Raw genomic sequence first — 17,564 nt, forward strand, 5'->3', positions numbered from 1 at the left:
TGATGTCACCAAAATGGTTTTATTTCGGACACTGACAACATGCGCAACAATGCAACTGTATCATTACTTTGTTTGGTTTCCTTAAGTATTACTTAAGTATGCATTAAAAATACATGTTTACATTTAAGAAATGTAACACATTAAAGTCCTCTGTAAACAGAACTCCTTCTCAATATATTTTCCTGCTTTGTTTCATACATAAATAACATAATCTACAAAGTTATAAATAAAACTATTAACTCTTATGACCTAAAAGTATATACAAATTTTGGAGCTTGACAAGAGTGTTTTCTTTCTGATTTTATATAAGTAACAACATGCAGTATTTGCAATGTTTTTTAATCATATAGATAACTTATAATCAAAACCTTTATTGTCTCACAACCTGTTCTACCTATAACAGACGTTCAGCGTACTCGGTAAAGATGCCACCATTCAAAAGTCAACTTGGTCAAAAGACTAGATTTTTAAAATAGAACAGAAGGTTGCCATGAAATATTATTAAGCCTTATTAAAATCACTTTAGCTTGTTTGAAGAACAAAACATGCTACCAAAGAGTATATGCTTGTACTATCATTTAACTGGAAAGCTAATACAATCTTAAAAAATCAGATTAAATTTGTAGTAGTCTTGGGAAAAAACAGTTCATGGAGATTCTGTCAGAGGAACAGAAATCATATTATCCTAAGTTTTCTAAACTTTATTTTGAACCATCACTTCAATTAGTTAAAACTTACAGGGTAAAAATAATGACGCACAAAAATGATCTTAGAAAGGCATATTCAGAATTCCTGATGCAGAAAACGTGATTATTTAGTTTTTGTTTAATGACTGGAAATCTTTATTCCTTCAGAAAATAGTAACTTTATTTACTGAATGTCACCACCTGTTTGGTGATTTACTAGATAGCCACTCAAGGTATTTTATTAAGTAAGCACTCAAATTATTTTTATTTAACAAAAGTAAAAAGACTTTTCATGTTGGAATTGTTTCATTATGAATTAAAAACTTAGATAAACATTTTCAATTAATATCATCCCTAAATTTAAATGAATCAAATGACAAACAATACTAAGCTAAGCACTGTCATTACTTTTAAAATCTAAGTTTTCTAAAAGTTTTACTTTTCAATCAATATTAATATGATCTGGGTCACACTATTAACTGCCACTCAAACTTGTTTTTTTTTTTAGTTAGTTTATTTTCTATTTTTTAACTTTACAATATTGTATTTGTTTTGCAAGAAATATTCTTTGTTAAAGAGCAGATTAATAACACGTTTTCCATGTTCTTATAAAAAACAAGATCCTGATATGCATAATGAATCTAAATCAAAAATCCACACATGGTAGCGGAAATTCTGTCAACTTTCAGCCTAATACAACATAAATCCACAGTTATTTTGCATAAACAATTCAAAATTTAAGTTTATAATGGAAATGTCAACAAGTCTTAACTACAACATTACTGCTGATGGGCTCCACTATAGTTCACCCAGGCACAGCAGATGTGCACATCTGATAGACAGACTGCGTAGAAAATTAAAGCTATCAGAGCTACAAATTAGGAATACATAAATATGAACCCAGCAATGCCAAAGCATTAGAGCGGTTAAAGAAAAAAAAAAAAAAGATGTGATGTAAACACAGCTGATAGTTTTCTCTGTAAGCCACTTTCCACTGATTTATAAAGCTATGGTTTTATAATTCTTTTAAAAAGGACAATGCTTCCACATTGCTACATGCAGTGATTTCACTGTATGTTCTTGACTACAATGCAACATTCAATCTTCTTACACAGCTTCATATAGCCCATCAGGATTTCTTCAGAAAGTCAGCTTGTCATATTTTCAGTAGCCTAGAACAAGAAAGTATGATTCAGTATAACAAAATCATGGGGAAAAAAAAACACCATGGAAATAAATTTGTCAATATTGCACTGTCATTAACAAACAACTCTCCCCCCACATTTAGCAAAGCACTTTTATCGGATGACGCAGTAGTTTTCACTTTTTGCAGTACATTATTAGAACTACCATTTAGACTGACTGCTAGGCTAACAGTATTGTGTTTGTGCTCAGTCACTCAGTTGTGTCCAACTTTTTGTGACCCCATGGACTGCAGCCCACCAAGCTCCTCTGTCCATGGAAGTTTCCGGGCAAGAGCACTGGAGTGGGTTGCCATTTCCCACTCCAGGGGATCTCCTCAACCCAGGGATTGAACCCGCGTCTCCTGTGTCTCCTGCATTGGCAGGTGAAGTTTTTACCACTGCACCATGTGGGAAGTCCAAATTGCTATATAGTTTGGTAAATAACAGTTAATGTAAAAATATAGCAAGCGCTACTTGAAAAATTAACTTATAGAAGTCCTCATCCAGTCTTTATTAGTTTGTTTCTGTATGTTTCGTTACAGTGCGAAAAGGGAATTAAGAATGAAAAAGACCTTTCTGTTATGCTGTAACGCAAAGGAAAAAAAGGCAAAAGAGGAATAATGCTAATACAACTTTACCTAAACCACCATCTGTTACCCTTTCCCTGATTATTCTGTAGAAATTTCCAGACACCATTATCATTCATCAGAAAATTATTTTATATGCATTTCTAAAAGATAGGATTTAAACAAGCAATTTCTCAAGGCCAAATATAGAAATGTTGAATTTAAATAAGTTTAATCTTGGAAGTACATGGTAAACTCAATTCATTTACATTTCAAACTCCTAATTAAAACTTGTTTTTTAATATTCAGTCTAAGTACAGAGGTCCTTCAAGGAAATTCCTTAAGATACTGGGAAAGCTGTAGATAACTAAATATGCAATGTTCTTGTCAACAGAACCTCCCTTGTTTTTCTATATAGCTGGTTGTTCACCTTTCTCTTCTTGGGTTTACTATTCACAAGAATTAGAACCTAGTTTGAACAAAAACTGCCCCTTTTTCAAAAAGGTTTCTTACTTCTTTCCACCGTAATAGGTTCTTATGACCCTTTAAGCAGTCTTCTCCCTGATCCCATTTTCATACTAATTTTAGAGGTTCCCCTCCAAGATACAATGCAACATGTCTTTCCATTAGAATTAGGCAAGCTGTCAACCTTGTAGAACATTCATGTTAAAATGTGTGCAGAACTACTTTCCACTTGAAAGGAAGACAGCAATGGCATCCTAGAAACTCATAGTTTCCAGACAGCCATTAAAGACTCCAAAAGTGTATACACAGCGGTCCTGGGGAAAAGCCACATTAGAGGTCTTCTCTCCAAACTTTCCACTGCCCAAGTTTATTCCCTCCTTTGTGAGGATGGGTGGGGACACGGGACTTACTTCATCCCTCATTTCTCTGCCAACTACAGATTCTACAGCGCCAATGTCCTCATGCTGCAGTGAGGAGATACATCACATACTCTAAGATAACAGTGATAGTACAGGACAGCTTCAAAAGAAAGCACAAGGCTTAGTGTGTCTGAAGTCACCGATAGTGTATAATTTAAGGCACCATGGCAAGAAAGTAGAAAATATGGGAAAACGAGTTTTGCCCACAATTTCTGAAATCAGAATCTATAAATGACTGCCAACACATAAATACTAGCATTGAGGAGACAACACAAAAATTCAGTGTTGATAAAAGTAACATTCATAAAAACAAAGTCTATTTTTAAAAGAAATACACATGATTAACAATTCTATTTATGCTGTGGCAAATAAACATAAGGCAATCTATCTACCACTGTTAAGAAATTTATCTATCTGGGTGACACGCAACTAGCTGCTTTTACTATAATACACACACACACACACACATACAGACACATATAAAATACAACACCTATACACAAATCTAAAAGATTTGAAAGAGAAAAACAAAATAATTAATAAAATTGTTATAATTTTCTTCATATTTAAGAACAGAAGAAACTATGTTTCAGATCAACAATCCCTTGCAACATTTCATCACATCCTTGATTTATATTGTACATGGTCTAAAACAGAGATGAGTACCATACAATTAAATTATAATCACTAGGATTTCTAGGTAAAGATGATACAATGAAGCAAGAAGAGTTTCTCCTTACTTTATTTACCACACTAAGAGAAATAAACAAAAAATATGAGGAAAAAAATTCATGAGCAGCAACCACACAAAAGAGAGAACCTATGCATATTAAGGCAGCAAGGCTGGGGCACAGTAAGGCGGTCAAGAGAAGACAAGTGTGGCTAAGCGCAATTCTGAACCAACCAGCTCCCAACCCAGACCCAGCAGGAGCAGTTGGGAGAGAACAGACTTTGATCTGGAGAGAATCAACCTGAGGAAGTTTATTCATTTTTAATTCAATGAGATTAACTATAATATTTTTGTTTTCAAAGTAGCATGAGACCAGCTAGGATGATGTTAACCAAATATTATCAGTGGTTATCCACTGGTGATCTTGAATGATTTTTGTTTCCTTCTTTGTATTTTCTGATCTAAATATTTTAAAATTACCAACATGTATTACTTTTATATAACTTAAATAGATTTCAAACATTACTTTCAAGAAAAAGTTCTAATGAACATTTCTTCTTTACTGGAAACTTTTCACAATCTCTTCCCCTACCTAGTTTTAGAAAGATTCTGGTATACCAACTTTAGATTATGGGAGAAATGTGTTTTAAGAGGCTTTGTGTGTGTGAGAGACTGATTTTCCATTCAAATGGGCAACACTTTCTGATTTGTGTTCAACTTTATTATAGTAAGTCCCCTACATGCAAATGAGTTCTTTTCTGAGAGTGTCCATTTTGTTTATAAGTCCAACAAAGTGAGCCTAGGTACCCAACCAATACAATATAGTACTGTACTATAGGTTTATACTAGTATTATAACTGTATAACTGTATTTTAGGTTTATAATACTTTTCACACAAATAATACATAAAAAACAAACACAAAAAATAAAGAAACATTTTGAATCTAACAGTGCAGTACCTTGGAAATTACAGGACAATAGCTGGCATATAGGGAATGGCATCGAGTGAACAGGCAAGAAGAGTTACTGATGGAGGAGGGAGAGGATGTGGGAGATGGGAGAGCTGAAGGATGGTCAGCAATAGGAAGCAGAGGGCAAGCTGCAGTTTCACTCACATCTGATGTTCGCAACTTGAAAGTTTGCTATGTAGGGAAGTTACTGCATTGACTTTGCCTTCAGAGTTCATTATGATCCACTGGATGTGGAATAACCAGTACGTCAAAGCTGAAAAAATTATGTTAAACAGGCACTTCTGAATCTTGGTTTTTATTCTAAGAAGCTATGTTGTCTTCCCTCTACCTTTCCAGCCAAGTTACTTGTCTCCAGTTCCTTCACATCAGTCAATCTGCGTTAATACAAAAATCTCTTGCTATTCTGCCTCCCTATTCTCTTTCAAACTCCAGCAGAGCTGAATAAAAATTTTTGTGGTTGTGGAAGATGTATATTAAATAAATCCTCTTCCACTGAAATTTCAAAAATTTATTAATAAAAGGCTATGATATCTCTTATTTTTAAAAACAGGCTTATGAGACAGTATTAAGCCAGGGAAGGTACTTGGGCTCCAGTCCACTGGTTTGGTTCTAATCATTTCAGGCTTTTTTTAAATAGCAGGCTCAGATATTTTTTAGAACTTACTGTAGGCAGAAACTTAGCAGTTAACAACTTTGATGTCAGAGGGTCTGAGCTCAAATCCTAGCTCAACCACTTAACTGTAAGTCTTGGGAGAAGTAAGTTAGCCACCACAGCTTCAGTTTCCCTAGGGGTAAACTATTACTAGTAGTCGCAGTAAACATCCTTGCAGTGACTATAAAGGAAACAATGCAGGGAGAGTCCTTAGTGCAGAGTTCAGCAAAAGTACAGTAAATACTAGCTATTCTTACTGCATTATGTAGTTATTTTTCTTTCTCGCATATGGAAGCAACAGTTGTTGAGTTAAAAAAGAAACAGAAGTTGCTAGACAACATAGGGAGCTCAACTTGGTGCTCTGTGATGGGGTGGGAGGTGGGCGGGTGGTTCAAGAGGGAGGGACTTGTGTGTATTTGTGGCTGATTTGAGCTTTGTATGGCAGAGGCCAACACAACTGTAAACTGTGTTTACAACACAATTGTAAAGCACTTATCTTCCAATTAAAAATACATTTAAAAAAAGAAATAGAAAACTTGAATAGTTTTCATAATTACTTAAAAATTCTGATTAGAAGCCTTACATGTATATTTGACAAAAGTTCATTTCCAAAATATTTAAACAAAGACTACCTACAAAGAAGAAAAGGACAGATAACCCAGAAAAATGGGCAAACTAATGAAAAGATATTTCACAAAAGAAAATGGCCAAAAAAAAAAATTCATTTGATCTCACTGGTACTGATAGAAATGCTAATACACAAGGAGAAATCCAAACACACCTACCAGAATGACTAAAATTAAAGACACTCACAATAATAAGTACAGACAAAGATGGGAAGCAAGGGAAATTCATTTGCTGCTGGTGGCAATACAAATTCATATAACCACTGTAGTAAAGTCTGGCCTTAATTCTTCAAGTTGAAGATACACATAAGCTATGATTCAGCAATTCTAGTTCTAGATACACACTCAACAGAAAGGCCCATATACATGTATCAGAAGACACAGACAACTAAGCTCAGAGCAGCATGTTTATGACAGCTCTGGACAGAGAGCAACCTAATATCCATTCATAGTAGAAAGGATAAATAAATACTATATCTGTATAATGAAACATGATTATTACAGTGAAAAGGAATGCACTACAGCCACTATAACAGAAATGAACCTCACAAAAATAATGTCAAATGAAAAAACTCAGTGGAAAAAAAAACTGTGCTGTAAAATCTCACTTACAGCAAGTTAAAAATTTTTTTACAAAATTAAACTGGTATTTAGAGATCCATGCTTAGTCAGCGAAAATGTTAAAATCTCTATCATAAAAATTAGGACAGTAGTTATTGGAATGGGGAGCAGGAAAGAGAGGTTAGTGATAGGGGAGCATAAGGGAACTTCTAGGGTGCTGACAATGAGAATTGTACAGATACTGTATTTATGATACATTTTTGCTCTGTAAATGTGCCTTGTTCACCTTTTGGTGTTAGATTTAATAATAAAGAAAAAATTTTTTTAAGCACAAAACCAATGACCCAGATTATTGGAACTTATCAGAGAGTACCTTAAACTGAGATGAGTAAACTGCATGTCTCCTCAAAGGAAAGACAAAAGGGTAGAGGAAAAGTCACTTCATCCTTGGACAAGTTTCAAGAGGGACTAACTTCAGTGTTCATATGAGTGCTATATAAATATGGAAATAAAATCATGTGAGATTTTAAATCAGAGTGTGTGCAAGAAAGGGAACACAACACCTTTCCTGTTTGCAATCTCAGCAATTAAAAGGTGGTGAATGTGAATTTGAAAAAAGGTGGTCCTCTGGGTCCACACTGGCAACACAGCCCAACTGGCCTCAGTAGCTCCTGGCCTCTGGGCTACCCTTCCCTTTCCTTCAAGGATGTACACACATTAACAGCTCCATCAGCCGCCTACAGAAGCCCCGAAGTACGACAGCCTTTCTTCATCTCTTTAAGTTCAAGTTGGCCTAGTTTTGTACTGAGATGTTCATTGCATCTGAGTCACACAACCTAATCTCTTTACCAAAAGGTTATCTAGCTACACTCTCGGCCTTCTTTCCAGACATCTATTTGGGTAGGCTGAGAGATTCCCAAAATGAGTGCTGGTTTTTTACTTATTCCTTCCTCAATTTCCCATCCCCCCTTACATTTTACCATAAGCAGCAAGGAGAAATCAGGCCTCACTTTCCATGCTTTGGAAATTTCCTTAGCTAAATAGCCTAGTCACTGCTTACAAGTTTTATTTTCCTTCCAACAGTAGAATATAATTCAGCTGAGTGCTCTTTATACCGAGGATGGTGTTTCCTCCAGGGTCCATCACCTGAGGTTGTTCATTTCTGTCTGAGACCTCACAGAGGCATCTTTCACGTTCATATTTCTAACAACATTCTAATCATGATGATAGACGTATTCTCTGAGATGACTGATACTCTTTTCTCTTCTTTCTGAGCTCTTACTAGAATCACCTTTAATGTCTATCATTCTATCAAGTCTTTAAAGCCATCTAGGCTTTTACTATCAAGCATCCTAAAACTTTTCAGCCTCTATCTATTACCCAATTCCAAAGTAACATCCATATCTTTATGTATTTCTTACAGCAGCACTTCACTTTCCAGTAGTAAATCTAAATTAGATTTCTAGGGTTGCCATAACCAAGTACCATCAATTGGGTAGCTTACAACAAAAGAAAATTATTCTAATAATTCTGGAGGCAGAAGTCCAAAATCAAGGTGTCTGCAGGACCGTCCTTCCCTCTGAAGGCTCCAGTAGAGTATCCTTCCTTGCCTCTTACCTTCTGGTGGCTGCCAACAATCCTTGGCCTTCTTTGTCTTGTAAACACCATCACTCCAATCTCTGCCTCTGTCATCACACAGCGTCCCCCCTGCATCCTCACATGGTGTGTGCTTTGTGTATCTGTGTCCAAATTTCCCTTGTCTTTATAAGGACATTGGTCATTAACCCATTATGATCTCATGTCAATTTGATCATACCTACAGATACACTATTTCCAAACATGGTATATTCGCAGATACTGCACACTTAAGCATATCTTTTGTGGGGGGGTGGTGGTGGTGCAGAAACAATATCACCCACAACACAAGCAGAATTCTAAACATAATCAGAGACTTTTACAAAAAGACAACATGGCTCAGATAGGGAATTTTGTGACCTGAACATACACTACTGAGATCCTGGCCCTCAGAATCTCTCCTGATGATGACAGATGTCAGTTTAACCTTGTTTAGAATCATTCACACAAAATTTCAGCATTAATTGTTTTCTACAACAAGCATCTTCATTCAGAGTGAGTGAACATATGAATCTCTACCTTTAAGGCTTCTGTGGCCTTGCGAAGTTCCTTAATAACTGATGATAAAGCTTCTGGGTTAATTCCTTGTTCACAAAGCCGCACACATATAGACAGAGTTTCCATATCTAATCCAGTATTCAAAATTCTTGAAATCTCAAGTAGGACTGGAAAAAGACAAGAAAATTTTAAGAATAAAATCTTATAACATTTTAAAAATGCACATGAATACTTCTGTTTTTAATTCATATATTGCATAACACCAAAGAACAGCATAGCATTCCTAGATTTGGAAACTGGCATGTAATACTGGAAAACCGGCATGTAGTACTGCCCTTACTTAGCTCTAGAAACTTATAAATAAATTTACAACCCCCCTCCACATAACTTTTCTATATCTTGGTTTATATTCTACTACGCACTTATTATCTATCTAAAATTTACATATCATAGTCAAGATTATTCTGAACATTTTCCCACTTTTTAGCATTCTCTTACAATGTATTTTAATCATTCATGTAATATTTCATTTTAAGGAAATAACATACGTTACTTAACTGCTCTGCTATTTTATGTGGGTCTCATGTTTCCCTGATGAAAATAATACTGTGACAAATATCTGTACATAGGAACTTAATTTTATCAGAATAAATTCCTAGAAGTGGAACTGCTTAGTCAGTAATACACCACTTGGATTTTGATATGAACTGTATGAAAATGACACTTTATTTTGGGATGAACAAATGAACAATACTAAGCCATCCTTTAATTTTAGTCTAAGTCCTTCTGAAAACTTTCATAATATTCATGATTTTCGTGATATGGGCCTGTTCCATTTTTTCATACTTAATATTCACTTTCATCTTGGGAAGTTCAATTTGTTTTAAAAAACCTGTCTTCCATTCCGCTACTTAACCTTCTGAACACACGGAGTACTGTTCTAATGTTTTCATCTGCTAATCTTAACATCTGTATCAACTGTGGGTCAGTTCTAACAGATTAAAATTTATTATCATCGGTCACACTCTTCTGTTTTGCATACCTAACAACTTCTGACTGGATGTCAGATATTGTGAATTTTACTGTGCTGGGTGTTCGACAGTTTTGTATTTCTATACATATTCTCAAGCTTTGTAATGAGATAGTTACCTAGAAACAGTTTGACCCTTTGGTGTCTTTTGGGGGGCACTTTCCTTGCACGCTGATCAATGCCATGCTCAATATCTGAGGGAGAACCTTCCATGGACCTCCAGAATTCTCTCCAGGTGCAGCCTGTCTTAAAAACTCTGCCTGCCTTGGTTTCCCTGGACCCTCAACTCCTGCTCAACTCAAGGTGTCTGCTGGGTTTTGCCTGAGTTACTCCCATCCTGCCACTGCACTGCAGTGTTGAAGGCAAAATCTTAAAAAAAGAATATCTGATCTTGTCACATTCCTGTTTTAAATATAGTAGCTTCCCAGAGTTCTCAAATCTTCAATAGGGCCTTAGTATATGCTCATGTCTGCCTCACCTCATATTTCACAACCATTTATCCCCCTTAATTACACTGTCTTTACATAAGCCTTTCAGTCTCATTTACCAAGTTCTTCCCAGTGTTAAGACCTGGGGAGAAGGAGTCCAGATAAGTTATTGCAATTATGGAGAGACTGGTAGGTGCCATGGACAGGAGAGATTACTACAAATGGTCAAATCTGAGATGACTGAAGAAGTGAATCAGCTTAGTGAAGGAGAGGGGTAGAGGAGGCCTCACATGAGTGAGCAAAGGGATCGATGGTGGGAGCATGGGCTATATGTTTGCTTCACTGACACTGTCTTGCACACTGTGGATTCTCTTCACTCCTTTTGCTAGTTTACAACTCGATACAAGTCAACTGTGGATTGAAAATATTTGGGGAAAAAAAAAATTCCAGAAAGTTCGCAAAAGCAAAACTTGAGTTTGGCATGTATGCGCAGGCAACTATTAACACAGCATTCACATTTATTAGGAATTATAAATAACCAAAAGATGATTTAAAGTATACAAGAGGATGCTGCTGCTGTTGCTATTTAGTTGCTCAGTCGTCTCCAACTCTCTGCGACACCATGAACTGTAGCCTGCCAGGCTCCTGTTCATGGGATTTCCTAGGCAACAATACTGGAACAGGCTACCATTTCTTTCTCCAGGTGATCTTCCCGACCCAGGGATCGTACCCGAGTCTCCGGCTTGGCAGGCAGATTCTTTTACCACTGAGTGACCTGTGAAGCCCCCATACAAAGAGGATGAATGTAGGTTATACGCAAACACTTCGCCATTTTATATGACAGACTTGAGCACCCACAGATTGTGGAATGGGTGGGTGGGTGAGGGTGTCTTGGACCCAATTTCCCTGCAAATACTGATGAACAGCTCTATCACATTGAAGCCTCTAGTAGGGAAGAAGTACATTTTAATCACCATTGCCAAAAACGTAATTTGTTCTTACTATCGCTAAGGCTGTCATGTCTTACTCTTTTGCAACCCCATGGACTGTAGCCTGCCAGGCTCCTCTGTCCATGGGATTTCCCAGGCAAGAATACTGGAGTGGGTTGCCATTTCCTTCTCCAGGGATCCTCCTGACCCAGGGATCGAACCCATGTCTCCTGCATTGGCAGGTGGGTTCTTTACCACTGAGCCACCAGGGAAGCCCCTTAGGCAACAGACCCTATACTAAATCTGGCCAGGATCAATCAGGTTTCTTTCAGTGATCTGTGCAGATAAATAACAAAGTCCACCACCTCCTTCCCTGTCTAAAGTATCTTTATCAAAATGCTTTCATTTTCACAATAAAATTACAAACGTTCATAGCTCAATTTTATAATCCTTGCAAATCATCTGACATTAATTAAAAGATTAAATCAGTTAGCTGACTCTAATACTGATGGAAGGGAGGGAGGAAGAGGATGAGGAGAAATATACTAGATATTGAAGCAGTGTTGTCAGACTCAAAAGGTTTTGAACACTTCAGTTTGTGTCTCATGGATAGATTTAAATACAGGGAAACTCCACGTTAACAGAATTTCAAAAAATACCGGTGCTTGGGTATGTCGGCCCAGTCCCTTGGGCAAGTTAAAGTTCTATTTCTGGGAATGAGAGTGGAGGAAGGTGGGATTATTAAACGACTGCATTGTGGACTTTCTCAGTTAAGTATATGGTCAATTCTTAACATTGCAAGTGTCACTATGTTTCCCTTTGTGCCTCAATCATTATAGGCAGCCTGGAAAATATTTTCATTAACTTTGCAAAACTTCACATTTTGACTGACTGTTTCGGACTCAATTATAATTGATTCAGGAGATGCCAGGTTGATCCCTGGGTTGGGAAGATCCCCTGGAGGAGGAAATGGCAACCCACCTCATTATCCTTGCCTGGGAAATCCCACGGATAGAGAAGCCTGGAAGGCTACAGTCCATGGAATGGCCAAGAGTCGGACATGCCTAAGTGACTGAGCACGCATGCATGGCATGATAGCAGCGAGTTCCAATGGACACGACAGAACCTAACTGCCACATTTAACAGATGTTGATACACTGCCAACCTGGGGCCTTCCTTTTTACCTTCTGACTAGGGGACACACTGTGTACAGAGGAGCAGTGTTCTCTAATTCGCACTCTCTCTCCTCCAGTGTTGGTTGAGAAAAAATAATCCGGTCTTTCTTCACTTTTTCATATTCTAACACTATAATCTTCAGTTCTCTCATTGAAAACCTTGTGATGCAGCCAATAAGAACGATCAGTTCTCATTTCTGTATCAGTAGTTCTACCAGAGAGAAAATGTGGGCTTTCTATTCAAATGGAATCCTGTGCCCATATAATAAGGAACAGTTACTATAAGAAAATTGACTAGAAGTCAGGCCTCAAATACACTTGGTACTGTTCAGAAACCACATCGGCTTCCAAGCAAAGATGTAAGACAATAATGGTATACACTAGTTTCTATGTACACAAATCCACTTAGAAAATAAAACTAATAAGCTCTGCTATTTCAAGAAGGATGGGAAAATAGGCTGAATATGGTATAAACAAAATTCCATTTTTCAGAAAAAGAGAAAAGCAGATACTGAGTAAAAAATTAGATGCAAAGGCTCTATTAATAAGAAAAAATTCTTTGCAAAGCGGAGCAGCAGCGAGTGTAAAGAAAGTCATAAGCCTTATCACAAGTCCCCATGAAGAAGGGGCTCTAAAAGGAAGTGGAGCCTACAGTGAAGGAGCCAAAGATAGGACATGAAGGCTGACACTGCTTAATGAGAATTTCATGGTTTCAAAGAGACCTTTGGACCGTTATCCCTTGGAAAACAAAAAAAGCAAAATTTAACGTCTATCAAGCACACATATACAGATGTAGGCAAATAACATGGGGACAACAAAAGGGGTAGTGGGATGATGTTTACACACAAAAACAGTGGAGGAACTACCTGTTAATGGTCACCTTCGAGATGCCTTTATCAGGTTATCTTATTTAAATGTTTACAGTAATCCTAGTAGGTAGTATGGGGCTTCCCTGGCGGCTCAGACGGTAAAGAATCTGCCTGCAATGCAGGCGACCTGGGTCCTGGCAACCCAACCCACTCCAGTATCTCGAGCAAAGAATCCCCCGGGCAGATGAGCCTGGAGGGCTACGGTCCATGGTGTCGCAAAGAATCGGACATAACTGAAGCGACTTAGCACTCACGCAGCACGAGGTAGCAATCTTGTTTTATGGGGGTTAAAAAAAAAAAAAGCAGGCTCAAAGATGTTTAAATGACTTGTCCAAGCCTACACCAAGGCTATAAAGTGGCAGAGCTGGCAACAGAAAGGAGAGAGAGTATAACTCCAAGGCACTTTTTCCCTCTATTACTTGCGGGCACTTTTTTCCTGCGCGCTCCCCGCTGCAAAACAGGTAAATACGCCCACGGTCTCCGGACACCGGCATCACCGGCTCCAGAACTAAACCGGGGCACCTCTGATTAAAGCACACCTTGTTTCTTCACGGGGTAGGTATTTAACACGCTCCTGCTGCAGCACAAGGTACAAGGAGGGATGGAGCGGTGACCAAACACAGGAAGCCACTGTCTGCAAGAAGCTCACAGTCTGGGGCGCTTCGGAGGCGCTCCCCTCACTGGAAGCGGCGCGCGGGGTGGGCGGGGCGCGCGAGGCCGGCGCAGGAGAAGGGATGCGGGGAACCTGCGCGGAGGGGGCGTGGTGCGGGGCCAAGGCGTGGCATGAGCTCGCGCGAGGATGGTTGCGGGGACTGGGCGCGGGAGGGGGCGCGTGATGAGCACTCGGGAGAACGCACTCGAGGCGGGAGCGGGATGTGCGCGCGGGAAACGGGCGGCGCGCGGGGTCTGGTGCGGGAGGGACCAGGCGCGCGCCGGGCTGACGTGGGGCCGCAACGCCGTGCGCGCGACAAACTACGCAGGAACGGAGAGACGACTCTCAAAGGATGGGACCGTCAGCTCTGGGGCCCTGGAGGGTCCTTTGGGAGGATCTCCAACGATGCCGATCGGGGCTGGAAGTGGACCTGAAGTCCTCGTGGGCCCAGCCCCGCCCCAGGGCCTTGGCTCTGGGGAACAGAGGCAAGGTAAAGGGGGCGAAACGGGCACTCACTGTCCATGGTCTCCCTCACCGCATTCAGATTCGCCGCCGCTGCCGCCGACCCGGCGCCACTGCTGCTCGCCATGGCGGAGGCCGAGGGAGGCGGGCGAAGGGCCTGACCCGGAACTGGAGCGCCTTCCTTTCTCCTGGGCAATCACACCGCGCGTCCCCGGCTCACGCCGGGCAGGCTCCGCCCCTCGCGCTGGTCGCCAGCGTGAGGCTGCGTTGATTTGAATTTGGAGCCGCGATACTCTGGGCGGAACGCGAAGCTAGGAGTTGCCATTCGAATTTACTACGCGGCCTCGCTGCGATTGGCTGGTTCGCGGACAGCGGTACGACGCGATTGGCCAGTCGCGCACAAGTGTCCTGGTTGGCCTGAGACAGCGCGGAAGCGGGGAGTTAAAGAGTCTGTCCCTGTCGTGTGAGCTTGCCCGGCACCGTCGGGAGCGCCCTGGAGTCGCTTTGGGGGGGGCTTCCTTTTTATGCACACAACTAGGTATGTTCTTTGTGGTTCCTGGCCTTTCCTCCTGTCTCGAGTTGGAGAACTCCCTTTGTCTGGCTCTGGACCAGCTGCACGCTCGCCTTGGGATGAATGAGAGCTGCCGGGGAGTGGGTGCGGAAAAGGGAGGCCCAGAAAAGAGTGATTGAGTAGGGATGGGAATGACACCGGCGTCAGTGTCCTCCTTTGCCCGTCACCCGAGGAGGCTAGCTACACGTCAGCCTTCCTTGGAGTGGGTTCTTTTCTCTAGTTGTAGCCCCCCTCCCCTTAACGGGAAATAATGTTGTCTCGCTTCCATCGTGGGGGGCTGGGGGTCTTAGCCTTTGGCCAAGGGTGTTTGAGAGGAGGCAACCCAAAGCGGTTAATTTCGTAGCCCTAATCAGTCATTTCTTTTCGGATGGGGGCTAAAGTGCAAGACAGGCACCTATGCACAAAGAGACCAGAGATTTCCTGGTCTCTTATTTGCTGCTGTTGTTCAGTCGCTCAGGCTTGTCCGACCCTTTGGGACCCCCGTGGATTACAGCACGCCAGGCTTCCCTGTCTTTCATCATCTCCTGCAGTTTGCTCAAACTCATGTCATTGAGTTGGTGATGCTATAAATAATTGTTTAGTAACTGCAATTTGTTGGGTAATTGCTGGGCTATTATGTACAAAGCGTTTGTTTAGAGACTTGAGATAATGAATGAAAAGCTGTAGGTCTACTGTTCTTTAGCAGGAAAAGGTTTTGTGCCTATTAGGACGTTTAGTTGTCCCTAAGGGGTACCTCAACTCATTCACATTCGGTTGAGTGCTACTTACAAACCAGTTGACTTCTCAGAGCTTGTTAATTCTGCAAAATTCTGTCACTAATACTTTACCCTTCTAGCTTTCAAGGTTATTTAGACCATCACACTTGTGTAAACTACAAAAAAGCCCCAGGAGCTTAGGTTTTGAGTTAATTCTTTTTTGTGAAATGTGTGTTCGGTAATGGGGCTTCACTGGTGGGTCAGCAGTAAAGAATCCGCCTGCCAATGGCAAGAGTCGAGCGTTCGATCCCTAGATGGGGGAGATCCCCTGGAGAAGGAAATGGCAACCCACTCCAGCATTCTTGCCTGGGAAATCTAGTGGACAGAGGAGCCTGGTGGGCTCTACTCCATGGGGTCGCAAAAAAGTTGGACTCCACTTGGAGACTAAACAACCTTTGTTGAATACATTTTAGTTGTCAAAATGAATGTCTGTGGAACTTTGTACTTTTATTATGTATATTTATGATTTCTTTTTAGTTTTTCCTCTGTGCTATGGGAGATGTCAAAGAATCAAAAATGCAAATAACACCTGAAACTCCAGGAAGGATTCCTGTTTTAAATCCTTTCGAAAGTCCTGGTGATTATTCTAATCTCCATGAACAAACTGTCTCTAGTCCTTCTGTTTTTAAATCGACAAAATTACCAGTAAGTTAGTCTTGACTACTTTTTCCAAATAACTTTAAATGTCAGTCTTTCTTTACAAGTGGTAGACTGGAGTGCACTTTTTAATTCTAATGGTCATTGGTTATTATAACATAGTGATTGTAATATAGTTATTATCATATAGTGAATATAGTAAAAATGACTTAGCTAGTTATACAAATATATACTAGCTATACTAATATTATATATACTAGCTATACTAATATTACATTTACTAGCCATACTAATACTCTTTTGGATTTTTGCCACCCATTCTTAGCAACTTGCTTTTTTTTAGTTAGCATTTCTTTTTTATTCATTAGTTAACATGTTTCTCACAGCTGTGGGTACCGCTCTGGTTACTATGTTGATGGTCTAAGTACTAATACCATAATAGAGAAGAAACTATTACATCTAATTATTTTCAGGTATTCAGCAAATTTTATTTGAATGCTATGTGTCAGGTACAGTTCTTGACTACAGAGGTTACATCTTGAACAAGTCAGAGTCATAAAACACTAATTCTCAGAGAGCTTGTACTCTGTACCAGGGGTCAGCAAACTTTTTCTGTTAAGGGCCAGATAGTAAATATTTTAGGCTTTGCAGATCATCTGGTTGCTATTACAGTTACTCATCTCTGCCTTGTATTATAGAAGCAGCCATTGATAGTATGTTAACAGTAAATGTGGCTGTGTTGCAGTAAAGCTTTATTTATGGGCACTGAAATTTGAATTTCATTTAATCTTCACATGTCGTGAAATGCTAATATTCTTTTGGGGTTTTGTTACCCATTCTTAGCTTGCAGATTGTTTGAAAAGAAGTCAACCTCTACTCTGAGATAGACAAGGCTAAATTGGCAACCTCAAGAGAGTATGTTATGTGCTATAACAGAAGGCTGATATGGAGGGGAACAGTCTCTTTAACAGATTAGAGAAGGCTTCCTCTCTTTAGCTTCTTTTTACTGTTATTGACTACAATGGAGAAGTTCTTTTGAAGTCTGATTGTCTGACTTAGCAAATTATCTAGAAAACTGCAGACTGTGTGGCTTTTGATGCTAGCTACACGTGCATATCTATGTGAAGCTAGTTATGCGCTAGAGGAAAGTTTTACAGTTATAC

General features: G+C 39.7%; 2 protein-coding genes across 5 annotated transcripts in view; one reads left to right on the forward strand and one right to left on the reverse strand.

The window, feature by feature from the left end:
- On the reverse strand, positions 1-14,615 carry MZT1 (mitotic spindle organizing protein 1). The gene is made up of 3 exons (XM_081550936.1): positions 14,533-14,615; positions 8,955-9,100; positions 1-1,858 (listed from the first exon to the last, which is right to left on the reverse strand). Exons 1-3 carry the CDS (start codon positions 14,603-14,605, stop codon positions 1,835-1,837), a joined length of 243 nt encoding a protein of 80 aa, XP_081407062.1. The 5' UTR covers positions 14,606-14,615; the 3' UTR covers positions 1-1,834.
- BORA (BORA aurora kinase A activator) overlaps positions 14,339-17,564 on the forward strand; it is a 26,123-nt gene continuing 22,897 nt past the window's right edge. For 2 of the 4 annotated variants that reach the window (XM_081550934.1, XM_081550935.1), the window contains exons 1-2: positions 14,339-15,016; positions 16,282-16,449. In XM_081550934.1, coding sequence (XP_081407060.1) covers positions 16,297-16,449 — 153 coding nt within the window. In that variant the 5' untranslated portion in view covers positions 14,339-15,016; positions 16,282-16,296. The remainder of the gene's footprint in view (positions 15,017-16,281; positions 16,450-17,564) is intronic. The other 2 variants (XM_081550932.1, XM_081550933.1) reach the window with 1 other exon arrangement.

Source organism: Giraffa tippelskirchi, chromosome 12 (assembly GCF_054371585.1).
Source record: "Giraffa tippelskirchi isolate mGirTip1 chromosome 12, T2T-mGirTip1v1.2.pri, whole genome shotgun sequence".
NCBI classification, from domain to species: domain Eukaryota; kingdom Metazoa; phylum Chordata; class Mammalia; order Artiodactyla; family Giraffidae; genus Giraffa; species Giraffa tippelskirchi.

Coding starts and splice junctions, on each gene's coding strand:
- MZT1 (XM_081550936.1), bottom strand. CDS start 14,605: ATGGCGAGCAGCAGTGGCGCCGGGTCGGCGGCAGCGGCGGCGAATCTG. Junction 9,101..14,532: donor GGTGAGGGAGACCATGGACA/GTGAGTGCCCGT, acceptor GTCTTTTTCCAG/TCCTACTTGAGATTTCAAGA. Junction 1,859..8,954: donor AGGCCACAGAAGCCTTAAAG/GTAGAGATTCAT, acceptor TTCTTGTTCTAG/GCTACTGAAAATATGACAAG.